Source organism: Anarhichas minor, unplaced genomic scaffold, assembly GCF_050575085.1.
Source record: "Anarhichas minor isolate MPS153535 unplaced genomic scaffold, ASM5057508v1 ptg000028l, whole genome shotgun sequence".
Classification (NCBI taxonomy): Eukaryota; Metazoa; Chordata; class Actinopteri; order Perciformes; family Anarhichadidae; genus Anarhichas; species Anarhichas minor.
The window spans coordinates 2,254,673-2,281,269 of NW_027466474.1; the positions used below are offsets into that span (position 1 = coordinate 2,254,673).

Genomic DNA, 26,597 nt, shown 5'->3' on the forward strand with positions numbered 1-26,597 from the left:
GGGGGGTTTCATTTGTATGTCTTTTTTCTGTATTTAGTTGTGTGAGAGAGAGAGTTGCCAAGGCAATGGCACGACATCTCAAGGGGGACTACCCATAATCCCGTGGGATTGTCTGAGAGGCAGACCATTGGTTAAATTCCTGCTGGCCACACTGGGGTTGATTTCTGCCAAACCAGCACGCAGAGAATGGGATTTCCTCCCCAAATCATCATTTGTAATAGGCCCTTGTGTGGTCACTCGACCCTACTTAAAAAATGGGGATTTCTAAATACAAGCAGGATAACAATCGCAGAAGTCCATTAGTCTTTTACGACCATTCTCGCCGTTCAACTTTTGAACGGCAGCATCCCTCAACAGCCAATCACATGGCAGGGTTTCTTTATTTCCTGCACACTGCTGCAACTCGAGTGGCAATACGGCTCCAGATCAGCCTTTGAAAATTGGATTCTGGCAGTTGCCAGCAAATTGAATACAGAGTTACCAATATCCAGTATCTTTTAATCAGAAGCCCTTGTGTGCTTCTGTTTTCTGTCAAAACTGAGTGAGTGTTACCTCTGATTCCCTCGTTCCTCTCCTTCCTTTTGTCTCTCGTCATCCTTGCGTTATGTGTGCATCCCATGAATTTGTTTCTCTTGTTTTTGTTCCTTATTTTTCACTTCTTCCTCACTTACAATCTCTATTCTCTTTTCAGCCTCTCCTATCATGCATTCTCTGTTTTCCCCATCATACCACTCTTTCCTTCTTTTCATTTTTCTCTGATATCCATCACTCAGTTTCCTTTGTGTTCTCCTTCCTTCTACCTTCATGCCCTCGTGTTGCTTCCTCTTTCTACTTCTTCACATGACTCCCTCTGTTTCCTCCTGTTCTCCTGTGTGGTCCCCTTTCTCCTCCTCCTCCTCCTTTTGTTTCTACTCTTCATGTGTGTCCTCCTCTCCTCTTCCCTATCTCCTTTACATCTGTCCGCCCCCTTCATCTTCGCCCCTTCTGCCAACCTCTTCATCCCCGACCTCCTCCTCTTATTTGCTTCCTCCTCAGTTTTACATTTTGTGTCCTTTCTTTTTTTTGCCACCCTCAGATCTCAGAATTCAATTTGCTGCTTTTATAAAAATTACTCATTCAATCAATTGTTTAGAGATGTCCCTGATTTCATTAGCAGGGAAGTTTGAGAAGTGTGTGTGTGTTTGTGTTTGTGTGTGTGTAGAAACTTCTTTGTAACTGAATTAGCTTACCTCTCCTGCCACTTTAATATGTGCTGCTTTTACATATATTCAGTTCATTTTATTCTTTTATCTGATTCCCTGTCTGTCCATTTATCTATCTCTCTGTCTTCCTCTTCCTCCCTTTTCTCTTGTTTTCTGCAGTATCTGTCTATTCTATTAGCAGCAATGATATCACCTCATGGTGTGTCTCATTCAGAAACTTGAACCAACGACAAGATTAGAAATCCCACTGCTTCTCCCCTGTGTGTGTGTGTGTGTGTGTGTGTGTGTGTGTGTCTATGTCTATTTCACTGTACTGGAGATGTGCCCGGTAGAGCAAATACTAAGAATAAACACACACACTAAGACAGACACACATACCAAACACACACACACACACACACATATTCACAGAAACACCATGCGCAATGTCCTTAGACACAAATGAGCCCAACAAACGCTATCACTGATTTACAGCTAGTCCACACACACACACACAAGCACAGCACTTTCTTCATACCCCCTGCCTCTCCCCATTCTCCCCTGTGTTTTAATCCTACTTGTCAGTAATTAAGGCTGAGCCGGGGGTGGGCCGGGACGTGGCTATCTCCATGCGGGGGTTTGACTATAAACTGGATTTATAATGGGAGAGCGGTATTAAAACCCACTGCTCCCGCTGCTAGCATCAATGAGCCCATCTCTGTTCCATAACAGGATTTGTCCTCTGCTTTATTACAAAGGGAGGCCTGTCTTCTGAAAGGCTAGATATCCCGGCTGGCATATAATACGCTGACAAGACACTCTACTGTTCATCCGCCCTCCTTCTCCTCATCCCGCTCTTTCTTTTTTTTTAAGGTGTCATATCCAGCCCGTGAAGCCTGTAGAGAGTCTCAGCTTTGTGAAACGTCTCCTGATGCTTTCTATATTGAGTTGTACCATTTGATTAATGCTACAAGTGAAATGTGAAACGGCTATTAGCATCAAGGTTGCCGTTGAGTTCCTACAATTTAAATTTGCAATGCGTTACCCACCTCAACCTAAATTCTGTTCATCTCTGTGGTACTGTAGTGGAAGAGGAAAACTCTAGTATAAATATCTAAATACATAGGCACATACTTTCAAAACTAAATTTATGGCTAAGTAACACCAGAGGCATATGAAAAAAATGCATTTTTGTCATTTTGGTGAACTGACTCTTTAAAATATGTTCATGTGTGGTGTCTACAGACCCAGGAATCTGAGACACATCCCAAATAATCAGAACATTTCTCTCCTAGCTAGCCACTATTATATCAAGGCAAAATGACCAAAAATACACCAACGTCTAAGTTTATTTATTTGCTCGATTTTGTCTCCTATTGCCAGATTCTTTTTTTTTTATTATGTTTTTATTATGTTCATGCCTGGATCTTTCCTTCAGTCTCTTTGTCCAGAATTGTATTCTTATTCTTTCCCACCTTTGTCTGTGTCTCTCTTCTCTGTCTGTTTGGGTCTCTCTTTCTGAATGCATTGTGATTATGCCGTATGAGTCCTCCCTGTAAAGGGAGTTATTGTCACGGACCTTGGGGAAATGAGAGTTGAGGATATTACTCTGTGTGTGTGTGTATGTGTGTGTGTGCGTGTGTGTGTATGTGTGTGTTTCACCTCAGAAACATTCTGATGATCCTGGCCAAGGATGTAATCCGTGTGAAAAATAGAACCTATTTGAATGCCGACTCAAATACATTTGCTCTTACTGAGCTGCTGTGCTTCACAGACGCTTTGAGAGACTTTTGCTAGAAAGTGCCCTCTTCAGATAGGATGGTAAAGAATTCATTGAGTTCATTTCACTCACATTTATTTCTCCATCTGTCTCAGGCGTCTGCACTCCAACAATCTCCACTGTGACTGTCACCTGTCCTGGCTCTCTGATTGGCTCAGAGCCAGACGGGGCTTGGCTCCCTTCACCCAGTGCATGGCCCCCGCCCACATGAGAGGCCTCAACGTCCCAGATGTGCAGAAGAAGGATTTTGTCTGCAATGGTGAGCTCAACATCAGCACACATCCACACGACAATCCATTGAAATATCAAAGAGTGTGGCTGAAGGACACACTGAAGCACCATTCTAGTGCTCATTGTGTCATGCAACGTGATGATGGGACTCCTTCTTCAAGAGTCAAATATGCCATGCTTTTAGTTTCACCCAACATTTGTTTTAAATTGTCTCTGGAACAAAACCCATACAAGTATTTTGGGAGAAAAGCTGCCTGTTTTTCACTCCATTGCAGCTACAAGAAATTGACACACGATAGTACTTTAAGAGTGACATCGAGCTTTTAAAGTAATGTTTGACTGAGAACTATTCAGCAGCACCAATATACAACACAATACAGATTGGATTCAAGTGGAAGTCCCCGATTGACTTTAGTGCCGTCGACAATCACTCTTTGACGTAGAGGTCTACAAAACATGGAATGCAATGACCAGGCCATTGTTAGAGGCAACATTGTTATCATCTACAGACAGCTCAGTGTTGAGTTTATAGCACTGAAAGAATTACACCATGTAGAGCGCATAATCAGCTAAAAGGCCAGGATAAAAGCAGTATTGTTATCAGCTGCAGATAGTATAGGCACTGTTTATAGGTCTCTGATTCAGCTCCTGTTTTAATAGACTGTCAGGCTGTGCTCTCTTTATTAGCCTTTAGCCTTGTCTTGTCTCCCTACGTGCTCCACGGCAGACTTCCTCTTACTGCTCTTTTCTCCATTTCCATCCCTTTTGTGTCAATAACACCCTGTTTTCTCTTGTTCTTTCTTTATTTTATCCCTTCTTTTCTTTCTTCCTCCTTTACTATTTCATGCTCCGTTCTCTCTCCCCATGTCCTTACCCTTCCATCCTCCGGCTCATAGCAAGCAATATTTTTGTGTACGTACTGTGGCCAGATGATATTTAGTGCTGATATTCAGTTAATTTTGCAATTTCTGCCCGTTTCATACCCAAAAAATGTCATGCTTCCCCCAGAGAATTTATTCTTGGCAGGATGTGAATACTTCGGAAACAATGCAGAGACCATCATGGGACACTAAAACACCCTGAAGCTGACTCTCATCTCATTGAGAGAAACTGGGATAAAATATACAAAAACACCATAAAGAATTAATAATAAAACAGAAGCTAAAATATGATTGCAGAAATTGTAGCAGGAGTAATAACTGTAGCTGCAGGCATGAAATAATTTCCGATCATCCTCCATTTGGCAGTAAACCAGCAAAAGCAATCTCATATTCAAACAAGTTGATGTTTATCTCTGTTTGATGTTTTGTATCTATCTATCTATCTATCTATCTATCTATCTATCTATCTATCTATCTATCTATCTATTCTATACATATATTACATCTGTATATTGCTGTCTACAGGTCCAGCACAGACGGAGCCGAGGACTTGCCTTCCTCAGGTTGCCGTGTGTCCACCCAGCTGCAGCTGTAACAACAACATAGTGGACTGTCGTCGTAAAGCCCTCACTGAAATACCAGCCAACCTCCCTGAGAGCATCGTGGAGATGTAAGACTGCTTTATTTTTACCTAAATGCTACGTGTGACAGGTGTGGTATCAACTGACTTTTTCATGGGGAGCACATTTTACATATCATACTCTTTCTATTAATTCACTGAACACAACATCTTTAACTGTTATACTGTACTGGTTATGTGCACAAGTTGTAGAGATTTGATTCTAGTCTTCTGAAGGAGACATTTTGAACTATTTGTAAGATTAAAAATAGCCACTTCAAAACTGTTCGGAATCCAGAGTTCGAATGAAAAGTAAACTTACGATACTTCATCCAAACACACACACACAGTTTTGCTCACATACACACAACGCACTCAGTTTCACTGTGATCTTTAGACGCTTTGACTCAACATGAACTAGACCTAACATCTAACCCGATCTCTGGCACACTGTGTTTGAGATTGCAGCAAAACTCTATTATTTTACATACTCATACACTTTGCCTCCTCTTCTCTCTCCCTCCTCCTTTCTGTCGCTTACTTACATTTAAACCCCCCCCCCCCCCCACCACAGTGGGACGTGTTTGATATCCGTATTGATCGTTGTACCCTGTTTGTTTGTACAGAGGACAGCTGGTTGATTGCTCTCTGAGTAAGGGAGCAATTTCTCCCCCGCAGTGCTAGGCCAATACCTCTATACCTCCCCAGCATAAGTAATAGATTCACACCCACATACACACCAATGCTCTCGCATATATGCAGACACATCAGTTTTTGTATGCGCAAACAAAGTATGTACTTGGGCACAAATTACAGGTACACACACGCACAATCTTGGAGGGTCAAACACACACACACACACACACACACATAAAGATGCATTGTGATTGAGCCACAGGCACCAAAACATTACTGATTAAATCTTGGACACACAAACTCACAAACAAAAAACACACACAGCATTAGCATTTGAACCATTAATAAATGCTGTTGCGGCAGCCAGAAACAATAGAGCATAATAGAATGATGTATTGTCAGTCCTACAATAGGAACAAAGTCATCTGAATGCTGGTGGCAAGGATCACTGCCAAATGTGTGTGTGCGTGTGTGTGTCGGTGTGTGTGTGCATGTGTGTGTATGTATACAGCATGCAAGCGTGTGTTTGTGTGTTAATCTGTTCCTCCAAGTCAAATACATTCATAAAGCAATTTAGCAAAACAGGTTTGTCTCAAGGCGTTTAAATTCATTAGGACATTGACAGTGTGTGTGTGTGTGTGTGTGTGTGAGTGCGCACTCAGCCCATTGTGAAAATGCTCACCTGCCAAACCCATCTCCTGTTTCAGTTGCCGATCAATCGCCGCCTCACCTTATAGATTTTTCATATTGCCTCTTAAAACGTCTTCCCTTTAATACATCCTTTGATATTGAGCCTCTAAGTGTCTTTGACTCAACCTTGTTTTAAAGCCCCCAGATATCATTTGTGACTTGTTGTGTGTACAGATTGTCTCCGTCAATATCTGTACATCCCTGATTTATTTTGACCCCTTGTAGAAATAAGGTGTTGTTGCTTGCCAGGGGCGTGAGGTGTGGGAATTTAGAAATCGACATGAGCAAAGACACAGCCACCTGTAAGGTGTGTGTTGCATTCAAAAGCAGGACCACCTTTCATTTTAAAAACACAGTTACAAGGTGGCAGTCACTAAATTGAATCCCTGCAAATGTGATCAATATTTGGCTTTATGTCCATTTATAATTTATCGGCGGTATTAAGCTGTGACAAACAGTGATTAAAGACAAGATAGATAGATAGACAGACAGACAGACAGACAGACAGACAGACAGACAGACAGACAGACAGACAGACAGAAAGAGAGGGATTGAAAGTGGAGGTCAAGAGCAGGACTGGGTGGGGTCTGAAGAGGAGGAGGAGAGGAAGAAGAAGGGTGGATTAGTTCCCATTTATCATTCTGACAGCTGACCCTGTGGCTGGCCTTGGGACCTCACCGCATCCTCCTCCTCCTCTCCTCTTGATTTTTCCTCTCTTCTCCCCTGTTGTCCACACTTCTCCAATCCTCTGATTTCTCCATTGTTGTCCTAGTTGTTTTCTCTTTTATCCTGTTCTTTTCTTCCTTTCATTTTCTCTAATTTTGTGCTACACACCTATGCATTTTATTCACATTGCTTCCTCTGCCTCCTCTCCTTTCCTCCTTTTCAAGAATAGATAAGTTATATCGATGAATGTGTAGCCTAGATCATCAGGAGAGCAGAAACTAAACTATAGTACATTTCCCCAAACGTAGGCTTTGCGCCTAGTTCTGATGGCTCCCCACATGATAATGGATAGAATACTGCCAGTGTGGTGTAATGAGTGTGCAGTCTTCCAGAGAAAGAGATGTGATAACTTCCCTTTGGCCCTTAGCCTGAAGGGCCCTACTGTGTTCATGAATACAGTCTGACTGCATCTAAAGAATATATTGTGGCTCCATCAAAGGGATATTGACCCACGTGTAAATTGTGCACTGAAACCTGTATTTCACTGTGGGTGAGACGTAAAGTTTGATGGATCAAACTACTGAACACATTTATACATCACGGTACCTCTTGAACACTTTGGCCAGAGTCTAACTAAGCAAACAGTCCAGGTTTTGGTCACTCTGATTCTCATGTTGGTCCCATTTCAGCTTCCATTACTGCTGAGCTGCAAAATACAACTCAACATTTCACACTGACTGACCTTGACCGGCCCCTGCTGCAAAGCACTGACCAGCCTGCAGGAATATTTAGTAGATTCTGATTGGAACAGCCACCCTTTGAACTTTCTGTGCCCTTGTGCTGGACTTAGACTGTGGGGTAAACAGGACTTCATAATAACCAATGACCTCTCTGTCCTTGTTGAAATTCAACATCGAAAGGAAAGAAAATTAATGAAACGAAACTTATGTTGAAATTGTATTAAAATGTTCTCATTGTATGTTTTAGGGGTAATGTGCTTTTCTAATTAATTTGAAGGGATTGTTTAAAATCATCTAATCTCACCCCCTCCCCTTCTCTCTCTTTCTCTCTCTCTCTATCTCTCTCTCTCTCTCTCTCTCTCTCTCAGTCGCTTGGAGCAGAACTTGATTAAAAGTGTCCCAGCAGGAGCCTTTTCTTCCTACAAGAAGCTGAAGAGGATGTAAGTTTGTGTGGATGAATCTGCATACACAGTCTCAAACACACACACAAATGCATGTGAATTCACACAAGTTGGCAAGCATACAATCATGCACTGATATGCATGAACATGACTCACATTAAGCAATCTTCTTTTACTGGCATGGATGCATTATTTTATTTATGTATTCATTAATTTAACCAGTTAAGTCCTGCTCAGATTAACTACAACAATGGCATCATTTGCATAACAACGAGTATAAATCTCATGCGCATTCAATTCTAAATTATTAATGTGAACAGAAAATAAAGCAGACCCAGGATAGAACCATGGGGCACTCCAAGGTTAATCCATCATAAACTGAGACAATTCACTTTTACACATTGAGTCCAATCTGAGATCATTTTTAAACCAAAGGTCTGTTAATCAACCTCAGTGTTAGCAAGACATGATCTGCTATGTCATAGGCTTTGAACAAACTCTTGTCTAGGGCTTTCGTTATATGATTCACAATATTTATTGCAGCAGTTAAAGATTTTTTTTTAATTGAAACTAATAGTCAGACAAATTTACATTAGCGAACGGGGAAAAGATGGAAATACACAAGCATTGAAACAATCAAATCTGCAGCAACTTTAACAAAATGAGTCAAAAAGAAAAGAGCCCTTCGTTCACATGTCTGTCTAAGTCCGAACCAGCACGCACATACTCGAACAGTTCGTCTGTTCGTCTGAAAAATGTCCTTATCATGCATATGGCTGAAAATGCAAGACTTTCAGAACTGTGCAAGGTTGTAAAGTTATCCACCTACCTACCCACACACACACACACACACACACACACACACACAGATGGAGTTTTAACCTCCACAGATGTGTTAAATAATATATCTTACAGCGGTGGAACTGACATGAACTCTTTCTCTCTCTCTCTCTCTCCCTCTCTCTCTCTCTGTCTCCTGTCGCATCACTTCTTTACCTCGCTCTGTCCATCACTCTCTCTCTCTCTCTGTCTCTCTCCTTCATACTTACACATTCAGCTCTTATTACTTTTTTTAACTCATGTCCCCGTACCTTGACCTCTGCTGATGTATTCTCCCATGATCATTTGTCAGACAGTTCTAGGACATCATTCACACAGAATGAACCCCATCACTGTGTAATACAGTAATACACTTATCTTCCCCCTCTCTCCCCCCCCCCCCCCCCCCCCAGTGACTTGAGTAAGAACCAGATTTCTGACATTGCCGACGATGCTTTCAGTGGCCTCCGCTCACTCACCTCACTGTAAGTATGACACGTGTACATGCCAACACACACACATATCCAGACAGGAAAGTAATTGCATTTCCAGACATTTAGAAAATAAAAATATTGTCGCTGCGGATGTTGACAACCGGACCACAGAGCTGCGGAGCGTGCGTAAGCGCTGTATGTGGGTCTTTGTATTTGCTTGTGTGTGCGTGTAATTGTGCGTGCGTGTGTGTGTGTGTGTGTGTGTGTTTGTGATAAGAACATGAAGGACAGTTTAATTTGAATCAATCTGGAGCATGAAAATGAGACAGACAGACAAGACGGGGTAGACAAGGTGAACTCTCACAACACACACACACACATACACAGACAGCCGAGTCAGTTGAACAGGAATGTCACTGAGAGGCACAACTTTTGCAGTAGAGGCCAGCTGAGGCGTGATGTAGAGCAAAGTATAAATTTGCTCAAGGGAATTAAACTGTTGCAACTATAATTGGAGGCACATCCAAAACATAATTTCATAAATTGGTCCAACAGTGTGCTTGGTGAGAAATGACTGTGATATCCATGTTGTTGTTTTTGTATGCATATTCTAACATAAATAAGTAAAAAAATGCACTGGAAACAGACAACATTGTCTCTTGTAACATTACTTCAGTTCTTGTCCCTAAAATAGTTTATCCAACTCTGCGAGCATGACAGCTTCTTCATCCCGAGTATTCAGGGTCATCTCTGCCTTCAGGAGAACTCAATATTAGTGGGCTTTTATAGAAGATTGTAAAAAAAACAATATAATAACAAAGGACTTCTTGGTTTAAGGTACCATTTCTAATGGTTTTGTTTTAAAGTGTCGCTGACCAGTGAACATGTTCAAATTTGATGATTTCGAGTTTTATTTTTATTTTTAAATCACACAATTTTATCTAAAATTAACCTTTTTTTCTGAAAAGATGAGATTTTGCAGTTACATGGTATTCCTTTTTGAGACACCTTCATATGACCACTACTGACATTCTGACCACACTTGGACATAACCATCCAACTTTGCTATCTAATGAGAGTATTTGATATAAATGTACATGTATTTTGCAAAGCCAACACCGCCACTCCACATTGAACTTTGCTATACAGCTACTAGGATACAAATATAAAATCATAATACTTTAAATTACACTTAATATGATTCGGGATTGCAAAATGTAGGAGAGGCCAACTGTGAATGGATACTGATTAAATCCACATTGTCCTGAAAAAAGACAGTAGCAACTGTTTATTCACACTATGCTGTTCCTCATCACAGCAATTCAAAATTTATAGTACAAATGTCCCAAAAATACACTTAAATGGGATAAAATACCATAAGATGCAACATAAGTCTTAGCGTATAAAGACAGCCTTGTAACCGCTGTAACCTAAATGATGTTGTTTTGACTGTCCTGTGCAGGGTGTTGTACGGAAACAAGATCACAGAGCTGCCCAAGGGATTGTTTGATGGACTGGTTTCCCTGCAGCTACTGTAAGTACTATCTGTGTGGTCTGTTGTTATGTGTGTACCTGTGTGTATTAGTGTGGTGCCTCCAGAAAACAATGACATACATTATTCAGCAAACAAAAGAAAATCACACTCAAATATGGGATGGAAACACTGTATCGTCATGGATTTGTGACAGAAATAATGTACAGCTACAGTTTCTTTTAGAAAATGGACCAAGTGGCGACCAAGGAACATGTGAAATGTAAAATAAAGGACAACCTGCACACTCAAAGGCCCTTATTGCATGTGATGTATCGGCGAGGAACGTAACTGCTGTGTGTCATAATTTACAGGGTGTGACTAAAGTTGTGTGTAAAAAAAAAAAAAACTTCCTATGTCAGTGTTCGCGGACATATAAAAATAAATCTTGCAGTGTCCCTTAGTATTTCCATGAAGTTAGCTCCAATTGGAGCATTATAATGTTAAGTGGATTAGCTGTATTTGTGTTTAGTATTGTACTAGAGTTGCAGCTATAGTACATTACTTTTGTACCAAGATCACCGCCATGCCTCAATGTGCAGTATGGTGGTAATTTTATGAGGAAGAGCAACGCTTGGTTATCATTATTATTACACAGTAGCAGCTATAGCAGAATCCCCTCTTTGTGCTCTCACCAAGAGGGGATCAAGATCTGTCCTGCATCCTGTGAGTGTATACAGAAAAGTATTGCTTAAATGATCAACATGAACCAAATTGATGCAGTGTAATAAAAACTGTAATCTCTCATAGCTCTTTTTAACATTTAGTGTCTTACTAAGAAGAAAACTATTTATTGTGAATAATTTTTCGTGGGCACAGGCTCAAACTGCAGCAGTGGTATGGCATGCAGTAAAAATGTGGACTCCTGTAACAGCTACAGTGGTACTGTACGGGGCATATGGTCCTCGCAAATGCCGCAGTCCACTGCAGAAACAGCTAATGTTCTGGGCTTTTCCATCGTAAAGTGAAGCGAAGCAAAGAGAATGAGGATGAGTGAATCTAACCCACAAACACCTTTTACGGGCTTAGGTGGATCATTGGGATGCATGGTGCATAGTCAGACACAGAGAGAGAAGAGGTCGGGGGGGAATAATGGATGGGGAAAAAAGACTTGGACATAAGGAAGAAATTGATATGGAGAAACATATAAATGCAGATACGATTAGAAAAGAGAGTGAAGAAAACCAGAGAGAGAAATTAAATTTGTGTGAGGTCGTTAACATTTAGTACCAGGAGAAGTATTTCCCTCACGCCTTGTCGTGATGATGACAAGGTGAGGATGTTAAACACTGAATGCTATATTTGTAGTTGATAGCTGCACATGTGATCCCTTAAGAGGATAATTCAAGACTGCTTCTGTGCATTTGTGACTGCTTCAGTGGCTGAATATATAAAGTACTGAATGACTAGTTAATATTCATGTCTTGCCACCACATCATTGGTCAATCCCACAAAGACGCTGCCTGCAGGTGTTGGCGCTCTCTCTCAGCAGCAATGGAAGGGAACATGTCTTTTAATATTTTGCCGCTGATAGATGAGAAACATTGGTCAGTTTGTCAGGCATTTCAAGATGCTGTCATTCTACCATATAGTGTAATAAATATACATCATATATTAGCTTTGACTGGTGAATCTAGCAGCATGTCAACCTTCCACGACAAAGATGTGTTTATTGCTTTGTATAGCTACCGGTCTGCTGTTTATATTGTCTGCGTTGCTTTCTTTTACTGGTGCAGTTTCAAGTAATTAGTTCCCCCTGTGAGCTGCCTAATGAGGCGTGGATATGTCGCAGAGCAGCATGTGTGTGCGTGTATCTGCCTGTGTGTGTGTGTGTGTGTGTGTATAAGCAGGTTGTGCCAGTATAGGCGCTCGTTAGGACGACTTGAGATGATTAAGCTGAGCTGCACAGAGTTAGTCACCTGTCAGACACAGAGAGACAGAGGGAGGAGTGTGTGAGGGACAAAGAAACAAAGAATAGAAGAAAAGAGTTTTTGTGTGAAAGCAGAGTAAAAAGATCGAGACAAGGAGTGGAAAAAAGAACGGTAGACGTACAGGCGAAAAGCTGTCGACTTGGCTATATTAGTGAATGAGGTGCAGGTAGAGAGAGATGTAGGAAAGGGTGGCGGTGCAAACCTTTCCTGTCATTTACCTAATCCCTCTATCACATTTCTCATTTCCCTTTCTCTTCTCCGTTTTTTACTGCCGGCCTCTTTCACTTAATTGTATATCTCTGTCACTCAGAATTACATTTTCGCCTGTCCCTTCAGTGTCTCGCTCCATTATTTCCCCCATCCCATCTCCATTCTTCTATCTCCTCTTTTCCTCCATCCTTTTTACCCTTGCCAACTGTCTCTCCCATCAAAACAAGATATCACAGCGAGACCCAACAGCAAGGAAAATGAAAATATATACAACCGCAATTTTCAGATTTATGTGTCACAGCCAGAAAAAAAATATAATCACGGCTGTGTGCAGAGGGTGGGAGAGGCTGGAGGGAGGGACTGGGGAGGGAATAGGGAGAAGAAGAAGAGGACAGGGGAGAAAAGTTGTGGTTTTTCAGTAGAGATGCATCTGAGAAAAAATCTCATTATCTGCATGCGCGTTTATCTTTTGTTTGTGTTGTGCACAGAGGTAATTAAGTTAAAAATGTAAAGTAAAAGAGATGAATAACAAAGGGCTCTTGCTTGTGTTTCAGGCTGCTGAATGCCAACAAAATTAACTGTTTGAGAGTCAACACCTTCCAAGACCTGCAGAACCTCAATCTGCTGTCGCTGTACGACAACAAACTGCAAACAATCAGCAAAGGACTGTTCGCCCCTCTGCGCTCCATCAAGACTCTGTAAGTATACTCAGGCTTCAAGAGTTTTTCATTAACCCAGCTGCTTCGATTTAAATGAATTGGCAACTATTTCCATAATTGGTTAATCGTTTTGAATGTTTTTCTGGTCCCAGCTTCTGAAATGTGACATATTGCTGTTATTCTTGTCATATATTACAGGAAATTGAATATATTAAGGTTTTGGACAGTTAGTTGGACAAAACTTGCAAACTGACCTAATGTAGCCCCATGAGAGGCTTTGGAAGACATTACACATGCGTTTGTTAACAAGCTGAAGGACTTGGAACCAGCAAATACGTCGTCAGAAGCCAAAAAAACATGTTGACTGACAGGGAAGAGTAATATTACAGGATTTTGCACAAATATGACTCTGCACAGTCCTAGATTAAGGTTTAAGGTTCAAAAGAAGTTGCATTATGGTGCTTTAATAGACAATGAACATAATCAATATTTAAATATCAAGTTATGCATTGATGTTTAAACATGATTATCCAGACACAGAGAGGAAAGAGGCCAACAGAACTGCACATGTGTCACTGTTGTGTTTAGATTGCTTTTGAATCAAGCAATGTGTACAATACCTCAACATCTTCCTTTCCTGAAGTTGCTCTTTCTCTTCTCTGGATAATAAATGAAGGTTATTAGTGTTTCTGCTGCTTGAAACAGAGACTACCTAACTTGCTGTATGCTAGAAGCTTCTTCTTGAGGAAAGATGTAGCAGACACCAGAAGTTAAGAGCAACAGATGTAAAATCGTACACATGTGGTTGAATCAGCAATGTTTGGCATCAGTCAGCAACTGTAACGCATGCGGTTGTCGTCTTTTTTGGCCTGTGACGAACCTTCCTCTCTCTCTCTCGCTCTCTCTCTCTCTCTCTCGCTCTCTCTCTCTCTCTCTCGCTCTCTCTCTCTCTCTCTCTCTCTGTCTCTCTCTCTCTCTCTCTCTCTCTGTCCCTCGCTCTCAGCCATCTGGCCCAGAATCCCTTTATGTGTGACTGTCACCTGAAGTGGCTGGCGGACTACCTTTTTGACAACCCTATTGAGACCAGTGGAGCGCGCTGCAGCCACCCCAGAAGGCTGGCTAACAAGCGCATCAGCCAGGTTAAAGGCAAGAAGTTCAGGTGCACAGGTAGGAGACGGGTTCACGCTGACACACCTGAGCACACACAAGCACTCAAGCAGGGAGTCACCTCTGAAGGCTAACAAAGACTCATGTTGATCATATAAAGGGGTACAATGTCAAGACGCACAGATAAATCATTATAAACACATGTAGTTTTAAAAGCATGTTTGTTTATGTGTAATTAGAAAACGTATATGTGTTTACTGACACACACAAGCGTTCACATACAATCTCTCTGTGGCGGAATTTTATTACTGTTATTTCCTTTGATATGAGCCATGGGTCTCACTAATTACAACACAGAACAATTCAATATACTGCAGCAACACAATAACTAACCCAGCAGGGACTGGCCATAGACTGTGATCGCCCACTTGTGTGAGCGAATGAGTGTGTGTCTGTGTATGACTGTATACACTTCACATCCTCGGAGCCTCTCCACGGCGGCTCCTCACATTGTTTTCTAGGTCTTAAATATTATGCATTTTTTATGGATCACTGGGGGAAAAAAAATTTAAATCCCCTCACAGACATTTTACAGACTATTTGAATTGTGTGAGAACGGTGGTTGTAAGCAGATTATTGGTTTATAAGGCAGCATAGACGGGGACCTTTGCTCCAACAGTCACTTTAACCTGACACTGAATCTTACCAAAAGATTATAACGTAACAGCATTCTTATGATTTGATGTAAGGGTTTGTTTTACAATAAGCAACAACGTGGTTTCTATAACAGCAGGTATGTCATAAAGTAGTCCAACACATTCTCACTCTCGACATGTCAAATACCGAGGCTTGATCAGTCGCTTCAAGCGTCGGTCTTGTGTTTGTGGGTAACTTGACTAAAGACTCACGTGACTACAGATTGCCGTTCATCGGAGTCAGACGCCGAGGGGCACAGACCAAGTTGTGGTATTTGACGATTCTGGAGTCAGACCGGATTCAGTAGTCAATTCTGTCGCAGATGTTTCGTTTTATTTAGAGCATGAACCCTGAAGACAAATGCAACAACAGAAGCAACAGAAAGCACTCAAAATATTTGGAGAGCAAGTCTCTCCATCACAGTGTGATGCTGTGAAAAAGCTGTGAAAAAGCTGTGAATAAGCGACGCAATCTTAAATGGTATGTCCTAACCTAAACCAGGCACACAACCAATACTATTAAATGGTGAAGGCTTCTATCCAGAGTGCTTTGCAGTATCATGAGCTCATGTGGTGCATATTTGACATGGAAGGTCTCAGTGGTAAGCCCTTAATGTTAGTGCTTTGTCCATGGAGCTAATCAAGGAAACAAATGCTCCTAAAGCCGGTCATGGCTGTCCTCTTTGCTTTAGCCCTTGCTGTCTGCAGTCCCATGCCTCTCCTTGCATCTCCTCTTCCGCTCTGGACCTTGTGGACATTTTCGCTATTGGTGGGCAGTCCCGTCCCCCCTCCTGTGTGGATCTGCAGCTGTCTGTTGCCTCTCCTATCCTGTATGGACCCTGCCCCTCCCTGACTGATTGGTGCAGCTCTCTGTTGCCCCACCTTCCTCCCGTGTGGACCTGCATTCTGATTGATTCGTGCAGCTGTCTCTTGTGCTTGATCTAACCATGTGGCCCCGCCTACTGTGGCATCACATGGTTCCGTCAAGCGCCAGGGACCGCCGAGCACACACCCACCTGCCTCTCCAACCCAATCACACACCTTGGAGCAAAATATTAAGGGCTAAATACTGTTTGTCTGCATTCATGTGTAGGGCTTCTGATACATGGGACTCTAACTGTGGTTGAACTAAATGGACATAGACCAGTAATCTAACATCAATTCATATATCAATCAGTGATGAATATCAATAATTTAAGCCCTTCATAAACACCCATATCCATCATACATGCTCAACTCCAACATACATTTGAGCTCAATTTTCTCAACAGACTCTCCTACATGTTCCTTCCTGTTCTGTTTATGTGGAAAGTATTGATATGTCATTGTAGGCTCTCAAATGCTTGTTAATGTCAAGTGACACCAGATTTTGCTTTCAGATGGTTTCAGTGAAGAACAGAGCTAGACGTATTGAATAAGCTGATGAAACATTGACACGTAAAAAAATCGCAAGGCTCTCCAATGTCTGGCCAGGTAGAGAGAAGGGATTGAACTCTCACTCACGTATTTTTAAAAAATGTTGTTAATATTCCCGTTTGTGTTAATGCATGGTAGAAAAAATATGCGCTGCGTGGGAGAAGGACACTGCTTGGCTGTATTGAGTGCTGGAAAATCTGTTTTTTTTTTAATCTGAATAATTTTCAATATTGTGGATGGCTGTTAGCCCAGGAAATAGGTCCTTATTCCTAGGCGACATAGTTGTGATGCTGTGTTTTTTTGTTGTTGTAATAGTTTGTAATAGTAATAACAAAATTGTATTAGTAAAGAAATGTAAAAGTTATACATTTTGAATTTTATTTTCTACCCTTGTTTGGGCGCCCCTATATATGTACGGCACCTCTATCATTCACCTATACCGCCTATGCCAAGAGGGCCGGCTCTGCACCTCGCCATGCTAGCTCCTGTAGTTCACGTTCACAACCATACCCACACTACGTCCCACCTGCTTTTCATCTAGCAAAATCTGGTCTGGCTGCACCTGTACACCTGTCTCCATTGTCAAAGCGCTGGCAGTGCTTCAGTGGCTAGCATGACTGATCCCACCACCTCCGTACAAACCGCTTTCCCCCTTTTCTGCTCCAACTGAGGGACTTTAAAGGAAAATGTCAAGCTAATACTGTTATACGGGTTTCCTCATTCTTACCTTCTTACCTTAAGTATATATAATCCTTCCCACCCCAAATTCTTTGCTCTCTTCCTTCCCTTTTCTTTCCTTGCTCTTTCCTTTCTGTCAACTTGCCAACCTACAAGGTGCGTGGCAGCCCGGGGATATCAAATATTCTGCCACTAAAAGGAGCTAACCAGCCAATTCTACAAACAGTAAGGCATCATTGGAAGAGCAGCAATCAACAACTGAGTTCAAATCAAGGTTGTTCACTGCAAACGACCCCTCAATAGGTGGTCCTTGTTCTAAAACAGTGACGAGCTGAAAACACATGAGCCATAAAGGGTGTGTGCCAGGAGAGAGTGGAGACAGAGAGTCAAGAATCTAGTAGTCTGTGCCAAATAAAAGCGAAAAACAGAAAATGTTAAATTGAAAGAGAACAGATAAACATGCAAGGTTAGAAAGAGAGGGAGAGAAAGGTAATGATAGCCGTGAGAACTATAAAGTGTGTTTGTGGTGCACAAATACAAGTGCTGCATGATATAAACCAGCTCTGTTCCACCGGCACTAGCGGTCATAAATATCTGCTCACATTACATCTAACTAACAGAAGTGGTCTCTGGCTCACCTTGTTAAATAAAAACATCCGGGGTTAAACCACATTTATCAACAAAATGATTCCATAAAACCACATGGATATCTGTTTGTTAATTTGATTCATAGCCATGTACCGCAGCCCCCTGCTTCAGTCCTGTGCATGCCCCTCTGTACAGTACTGCAGCAGCATGCAGCCTGTTCTTTTAAATAGATGAGGTGGACACAGTTCACTCATGTCTGGCAAATTGCTGGTTGGCTAGTTATGTTTTACAACTTTGACATCTGAAATTAGAGCAAACAAACTCCAATGAGAAACAGATTAGACAGATAGTGATAACTTGGCAGTGGCAGAAAGTGTTTCCTTTTTTACTATTGGCTGTATATTTATTGGGATGATATGTTGTCCGTTGAATATAAGGTATAAAGTAGAACATCTTTATATCTGGTCATATGTAAATTTAACGATATTTTTATTTTATTAAAAACCTCCAGAAGCTAATATTACAACTTTCTATCTTTCTCTCCTCCCCTCCATCTTTTTTTCCTCTAATTTACCTGGTTTTCTTCCTTTCCTTCCCTTTCTACTTCCTGTCTGTCCTGTGTTCTGTCCTCCCTCCCTGTTTTCCTGTTTCACCTATATAACTCTCTCTCTCTCTCTCTTTCGGTTTTTCCTTCCCTCTTTCCTCTGCAGGTCAGGAGGACTACCGTAGTCGTCTGAGTAGCGAGTGTTTCCAGGATCTGGTGTGTCCAGAGAAATGTCGCTGTGAAGGCACCGTGGTCGACTGCTCCAATCTCAAACTGACCCGTGTACCTCCACACATCCCCGAACACACCACGGACCTGTAAGTCAGCCGGCTTTTCCTTTTTACACACACCCACACATGTATCGTATGCAAACACATGATGAAATATCAGCTTCAAAGCCATGTGTTGGACTGCTTTAACCTGAAACTGTAAACCACCACACATCCTCTAACATGCCACAGACCAGTTTTTCACTTTATCAGGTGCATGCAAACACCAAAACGCTCAACCATATACACATTGAAACATGCACAGGTGTGTCGAGGCGTGCAAACATGCAAAGACACGCACAAATGCGCGTATGCAATGCACGCGCAGATGTCTGCCTTTCTCTCAGAGCAATATCATGAATGCGCTTTTCATTTTCGAGCTCCCAGACCAGATGCCTCTCAACAGTCTTTTCCATCTCCCTCAAAGTCCCAAAGGAGCCATCATCATGTCTGGTGAAGGGTCTCACACTAGAATACTGAACAGTCCCATGGATCATTCATTTTACTGCTGAAAAATGGAAAGGGAGTAACAGATAACACGCAACAGGAATACCGTAACCTGATTGCAAAAAAGGTTAAAAAGCCTCTATGTGTTCAGAATCTACTAGACTAAATAAACAAGCTGGTATTATGCTAAGGAACTGTGGCAATAGGCAAGAATAATCCATAATTCAGAAGCATAAAATCAAATGTCTATGATGTGATTTAAATGATAAATACTTAAAAAGTCATAAAACACACCCCGACTAAGACCGAAAAAACGGGATTTGTCATTTAAGACATGCGACACAAGAAAAGTGTGCTGCCATTGAAATCAGCCAGACACATTTTAATAATAATAAGCTAATATTTCCACACAGTAATTACAAATCCAGCCAGAGGCAAAGTTGTCCTTAATAATGCAGAATCATGCCATGGCTATCACCGAGGTACTCATAGAGAATAGCTGCAGAATAAGGGACCGCTGCAGCGTTAAGGAAGATGCAGGATGGTTGCTTATGGAATTAGTTGTATAACGGTGACTTCAAAAGTGGCTGCCACTTTGGATAACTAATAATGTCAGTATCCAACAGACCAGTAGACCCCAATTCCTCTCTCGCTCTCTTTCTTTGGTTCTGCTTCTCTTTGTGAACTCTTGCATCCTCCAATCCTCCCTCCTTTATATGTTCCCAGGGTGCCCAATGTCCAAAATATAACCTCTGTCCTTCATGGTTGGTTGAAGGGCAGATCAGAGTTTCCACTGTGTTGACACCCTCTCTCTTTTTCTTGCCTTTTCCTTAAGAACACAACCAACCAGTGGCTTTTTGAAGGCCACACACACACACACACACACACACACACACACACACACACACACAAGCAGCCAGTTGTGCCCTGTGTAACCTCCCTATCAGGGGAAATCAGGGGATGTTGTGACTGAGCTGAAGGCTTATATATTTTCTACTCTCTTTCTCTCTTCTGTCTATCTTTCTGTCTTTCTTCTCTTCCCACTAGCCACAAAAATCCTTGACACGTTCAATAAGTATGAAGGAATCAGTTTTAAGAGAATTATTTGCACTCAATAAATTTGTACATTCACTACATCACAAGGTAAAGAGATTGGAATCGTTTTATCTTTGTTGTTTTATCCATATGGACTTTGCAATATGTTATTTCAGTTTGGCCTCATCCAGATGGATCAATCTTTAAACTCCCCCTGTATCTCATTAGAAAGTGTCCCCTCCAGCTGAACTTTCACTTTCTTTCCTCGATTTCTCTCACTCTGCCTCTTTTACACACACACACACACACACACACGCTCTCAGACACATACACAAAGAGCATCCTTTTTGCTGCACCCCTTTAGTACAAATTACCTCAATAAAGCAGATGTCGAGCTTCCTATCTCTCAAGCGGTTTTCTCTGGGCTTAGGGGCAGTGTGGGTATTGATGACCGCATAGAAAAGATTCATTGCTCTTCTCCATCTTCTCTTCTCCCCTTTTCTCCAGTATGTTTAATTATTCTTCGCTCCCCCCCTCTGGTTTTGCGGCACATCATACTTCAACGGTCACTAAAGGCCTCTTAACCTTCATGCGGTCATTCCCCCCTCACGTACATCCTTTCTCTCTCCATCTTGTGTGCACATGTTAATTTGTCTGTATTGACTTCGAAGCAGTTTGTTTCATGAAAGAATTAATGTCTAACTAAATTACACTATCATTCTCTCTTTAGGCGGTTAAACGACAACGAGATTGCCGTCCTGGAGGCTACGGGGACGTTTAAGAAGCTGCCTAACTTGAAGAAGATGTACGTATTATTTTTGCATTCATTTATTCATTACATCATGCATGCATTTACCCAATTCGTCTCCTGAAAGGGAGGTTGAGAATCTTGTATCTTCATAGTGCTATTTTTGAGTTGTTCCCCTGTTCTATACAGAGGAATGAAGGAATAGCATTTCAATTAAAAGATGACAAAAATAAGAATAGATGGATGTGAACAGATGGAACTTTGTGGAGGACAGAGTTAAGGGATGCAAGAAGATGTAGAAGTGAAGAGAGAGAAGGGAAAGGAAGGAGGAAAGGTGATAGAGGGACGGCAATGGAAGAGAAAGAAGGACGGAGGGAAGCAATAGACGATAATAAGGAGGGAGGATAGGAAGGGTGAAGACAAGAGATAAGTGTGAGAAAACATACACGCAAAGAGGCCAGAAGTGAAAATTAGAGTGACATGAATCAAGAGACAGACAGAGATGGAGAGTAAGGACGGGTGGGTGGAAGCTATGGAGGAAGCGAATATTAAATGGAAATGGAAGATGGGCCTTCGGTTCAGATTTACAGTCACTCCTTATCTACAACCTCCTCTCGGTTTGTGTGTTTGTGTGTGTGTGTGTGTGCGTGTGTGTGTGTGTGTGTATGTGTGTGTGTCAGAGCGAGATAGAGAAAGACAGAGGTTGATTTATTGGAGAGGAAATTGCTAACCATCTAGCAGTGTCACTGACGATACAGATTGGCTAACACTCATTTCCATTTTCCTTCTCTCAATTCCTTCCCTCTCTTCTTTATCTCCTCCTTTCCTCTCCTCCTATTTTCCCTTATCCTTGAATCTGCTATGCTACTTTTCATTTTACTCTAAGATTGTCTACAATCATTTCATTTTTTAACTCTATCCCATCCTTTCCTCTCCTCTCCTCTCTTCTCCTCCCCTCTCCTCTCCCCTCCTCTCCCCTCCTCTCCTCTCCTTTCCTCTCCTCTCCTTTCCTCTCCTCTCCTCTCCTCTCCTCTTCCGTAAAGCTGATAAGAGGAAACACAAAACTAGCTATGAATGGAAGCTATAGTAGTTGTGATAGCTATCATCTCAAGTTATTGTCTCTGTGGCCAAATGCTCTCTTTTCATTTTCATTTTTCTCATTATGTGCACAAGGAAGAGAGATAGCAATCGTTTCCAGTTGTCTGTGACCACTTGTCTCATTTTCTTTCGTGTGTGTGTGTGTGTGTGTGTGTGCTTTGTAGTGTATAGAGTGATGACTTTACGCTGTTATATCTCTTGTACAAGATGAGGATATTAAGATGAAGGAGAGAAGAGTTAACATTTATTAGTTGAAGGGACATGATTGATTATTGCAATTAAACTGGAAACAATATGTGTGTGTGTGTGTGTGTGTGTGTGTGTGTGTGTGTGTGTGTGTGTGTGTGTGTGTGTGTGTGTGTGTGTGTGTGTGTGTGTGTGTGTGTGTGTGTGTGTGTGTGTCCATGCAATCACTTCATATGTGTTTGCATGCTGTTATCCTGCAGGTGGTTCTCCTGCCTATACTGTAGTTAAATCAAACACGAGCAGAAAAAGAATTATGAAGAACAGCCAAATCTGAATATCCTAATTTCTTTGTCCGTCCTCCAGAAACTTGAGCAACAACAAGCTGAGGGACATCCGTGACGGTGCCTTTGACGGAGCAGGTGGAGTCTTGGAGCTGCTGCTGACGGGAAACAAGATAACAGGACTGCAGGGACACATGTTCAAAGGCCTCATTGGCCTGAAAACGCTGTAAGTCTGGTGAACATTAGGGTGTGTGTGTCTGTGTGTGTATGTGTGTGTGTGTGTGTGTGTGTGTGTGTGATTGTGTTCAACACTGTATTTATGTGGTAGTAGTGGTCTGCTTGTTAAGAAAATGAATACTGTGCTATTATGCAGGCTACATGTAACCCCACAAGTCTCCATGTTCCTCCCACTCTGCGGAACGCTAATGCTAATGAATTTGACATGTAAAAGTCTGTCTTCACCTTTAACTAAAAGCACTATATAAAGAACAAAGCAAGTGCTTTTGATACACATGTGGATAAATGCCAAACACAGGAGCTATGAAATCACCTGAAACCTACTTTTTGACTATTTCTGGTTTAGTTGTCCTGTTTACTGTCCGAGTGCTATTATTCCTACAATATGGCCGGCAAGTGTCCTGGTTGTGACGCCTTAAACCATGCAGACTATGACTTATGTTAGCATCTGACTTATAGTGGACTTCATTCATTTTTTTCTCCCTCAGACTGAAAAGAGAGGGCCAGGATTGTTTACTCACTCACCCTGAAATCAAAGCTAATGACAGTATATTGTTGTTCCTCTAATTTGGGCACCCACCATAAATAGGCTAGCGTCCAATTAGGGGTTACAGGATAGTGTACAAAATCATGAGCTAATGTTGTCTGTGTATGCTCAGTAATGACTAACTAATGCTATCATGTATATATATGCCGGCTAATGACTCTCTAATGGCATCATGGCTGTCTCTGTATTATGTTAAGAGGCTCCCTGCTCCAGTAATAGCCTTGCTAACTAGGTTAGCCTGTCCCAGAGTTTGCTAATGCTAACTAACTCAGTTAGCCTGGTCCCACATGACTGCATGTCAAAAGCTAATGTCATATTGCACACTCGGTCACGGTTGTCTTGTGGGGACTGGTTTGAATTTACCTCTGCTTTCTGTCTGTGTCATTATAGGTAATGTTCTTATATCCTCTTTGTCTCTTGTTATCCAACCAAAGACGGTACATTTTGTATTTTGTATCCAACTGTTTAAAAGACGACCTGTTTCAGTAGCCACGGGACAAACAACATCGACAATAAAAAGTATAAAGAGTATGATAAATTCTTGAGTCATCAGATTATTGTTTTAAGCTCTAACAAACCTGATTTAAGATTTGGGCGATGAAATCTAAACATGAGACTGTGGAGTTTGTGCTTTGGAGATTTTACTGCAATCTTCATCGTAAAACAAGATAGCTTTTTGTTTACTAAATATAATTGATATGTGTGTTTCCAGAATGCTGCGGAGCAACCAGATCAGCTGCATTGACAACAGCACATTCACGGGTCTGAGCTCGGTGCGTCTGCTCTCGCTGTACGACAACAGGATCTCCAGCATCGCCCCGGGAGCCTTCTCCACCCTGCACTCCCTGTCTACCATGTGAGTCTCATCTGACAACCTTTCTCTCTCTTTCTGCTTGGGGTTTTTGCTCCCATTTCCTTGGGGTTTTTGTTGTTGTTGAATTTCTTTTCCCATTTTCATCCTATTATTGTCGCTATCTCTCAATGTGTGCAGCAATCGCTTTTTGTCTATCTTGAGATCCAGCAGGATCTCAACCCTTTTTGTCTCTGCTTCTTTCTTTATCTCTTCCTCTTTCTCTGTGTCTTTCCTCCAACTTCTCAGAGTCTGGCTCTGCTGTGGGAGTTATATACCATGCAACACACACACACACACACACACACTCACACTTGCACACATGTTGCTCTCTGGATGCTGTTCTTCTCACAGATGCTCTCCATCATTATCGACTAGATTGGTCTGGATCCCACAACATTTGTTATCAGAGCTAAATATATCTCAACATCTACACACACACACACACACACACACACACACAAACACACACACCACACACACACAAGAGGATCTGAAAGCTTGTTTTTATCTTCCTTAAGATGAACACACCTGCTTCGACCAAGATATGAATTTTTGGATGGCTTATTTTTTATTTTTTTGGTGGATATATGTACGTACGTGTGTGAGTGTGTGTGTGTGTGTGTGTGTGTGTGTGTGTGGAGGTTACATGCCTTCAATTGTGTGGAGATGATGACTGGTGTTTATCCTGTGCAGAGGCGAACAGAAACAACTGCCATGAAGTAAAGTTTTGTGTTTTCTCCTTCAGTCTTCTGACCACCCAGATGTGACGGTTGTAAATAATAGATTTTTTTCTTCTTAATAAAACACTACAAGTTGTTTTTTAACCGAGAACACGCAGACCTAGCGAGCTAAAAAAAGAAAAGCCTCCTCACATCCTCCCTACTCTCACTTTCTTTTTCCTCCATGCTTCCTTCTCTTGTTCTGCCTTTTGTTCTCGCTCTCTGTCCTGCTGTGTACCTGTCACCTTCGATTCAAGTTTCTACTTGAGTCTTTTTGGAGGAAAGGTGGGGGACAAGAGAGGGGAAATGGGAACGAGGGAGAGGGAGGATGGATGGATGGATGGTGGATGCATTGTTGCATAAACTCAGGTTTGCTCAGTGGGGCTGTTGGTGATAATCACTACAAAAAATGAAACAATCTTCTATTTTCATCATCCCTGTCATTTTTCACTGTCATTCTTTCTTCCAGCTTCAGTTTTTCATTGGCCTTGCAGTAGCACTTGATTGTGTATGCAACACCCGCCTGCTGTTTGGCGTGAAAAAAAGATGCATTGTTTTTATTTCTCGAGCTTCCCTTCTTAACACCTCCTCTGTTCATTTCCTTATCTTTCCTCTGTTTCCTCTCCTCTTCTCCCTCACTATTTCTAATATCAGTCTCCATTTATAGTGCATTGTTTCCCAATAGAGTTTACCCGTTTAATTAAAAGATTAAGACATTGTTACGGAAGGAAGGGATTTAGCATAGGTCTAGATGCCATACAGTGAGGGCAATTCATTACAAGGAAATGAGGAAATAACTCGTCCCTATCTGTAGCAGCACACCATTAATATAGTAGCACAAACAGCAACATTCAGGTTTATTAGTTCAGCAGACACAGTGAGAGGCAATACGCCACTTGTCTGGACACGATTTGGAGGCACACCATCATCATTAAAGAGATAGGTGTGATTTGTTATACTGCTGAAAATTGTATTTCATAAGTTTTCCTCTTATATTTTCAGTCAATCCATGAACGGTATATTCATATAGTTATACCACCAAATAAAATTGTCACCGAACTGTATTAAATTTAAAGCAGCTGTGAAGAAAATATACTCGCGCCCCGTCTAGCATGTGCTGCCGATGCCTCCGAGGCCCCCATTGAGTATCAGCATAAATATTACATGAACAGTGTTACAAAAGCAACAAAATGCAATGAGGGGGTGATCAAAAATAGATCAAATGTACAGATAACCTTTTCTCTTTTCTTTCTCTCTTTCACAATGTCTCACTCTGCCACCTTTTCCTTTCCTTTCTCCTTCTCTCTTGTACTTTTTCAAAATGAATAAAATTAGCTGATGACCTTTTCTTTTTGCCTCTCTTTTGTTCCACTTCTCTCCATTTCACTCTTTTGTCTTTCATTATTCAAGTGTATAGCTGACCAAAAAACTATCTATGTGGTTTGCTCTATCTATTGCTCTATTATCATTATCGGGAATGACTCATAATTAAGTAGGTGATGATCTCTCTATTTAGCCTTGTGTCCCTTTTTTGTTGTTTTTGTGAACCGCTGTCTTATTATGGGTCTCGTCTGTATCTGTTCAGAATTTATTCATCAACATTTTATTTTTGAGGGAAAACATTTATTCAGTGTGCATCATTTAGCTATTAACAATTCTTTAAACTGTGGAAACATGTACTGTATGTAATGTAACTATGATTGTGCACTTACATGTACAAGAGGCTTCCAATACTGGTGA

General features: G+C 41.5%; 1 protein-coding gene across 1 annotated transcript in view; it reads left to right on the forward strand.

Moving 5' to 3' along the window:
• slit3 (slit homolog 3 (Drosophila)) overlaps window positions 1-26,597 on the forward strand; it is a 237,875-nt gene that overhangs the window by 175,028 nt on the left and 36,250 nt on the right. Inside the window, exons 8-18 of the mRNA XM_076103197.1 lie at window positions 3,057-3,220; window positions 4,599-4,743; window positions 7,793-7,864; window positions 9,058-9,129; window positions 10,541-10,612; window positions 13,305-13,448; window positions 14,413-14,576; window positions 18,604-18,754; window positions 20,919-20,993; window positions 22,584-22,727; window positions 23,998-24,141. Coding sequence (XP_075959312.1) covers window positions 3,057-3,220; window positions 4,599-4,743; window positions 7,793-7,864; window positions 9,058-9,129; window positions 10,541-10,612; window positions 13,305-13,448; window positions 14,413-14,576; window positions 18,604-18,754; window positions 20,919-20,993; window positions 22,584-22,727; window positions 23,998-24,141 — 1,347 coding nt within the window. The remainder of the gene's footprint in view (window positions 1-3,056; window positions 3,221-4,598; window positions 4,744-7,792; window positions 7,865-9,057; window positions 9,130-10,540; window positions 10,613-13,304; window positions 13,449-14,412; window positions 14,577-18,603; window positions 18,755-20,918; window positions 20,994-22,583; window positions 22,728-23,997; window positions 24,142-26,597) is intronic.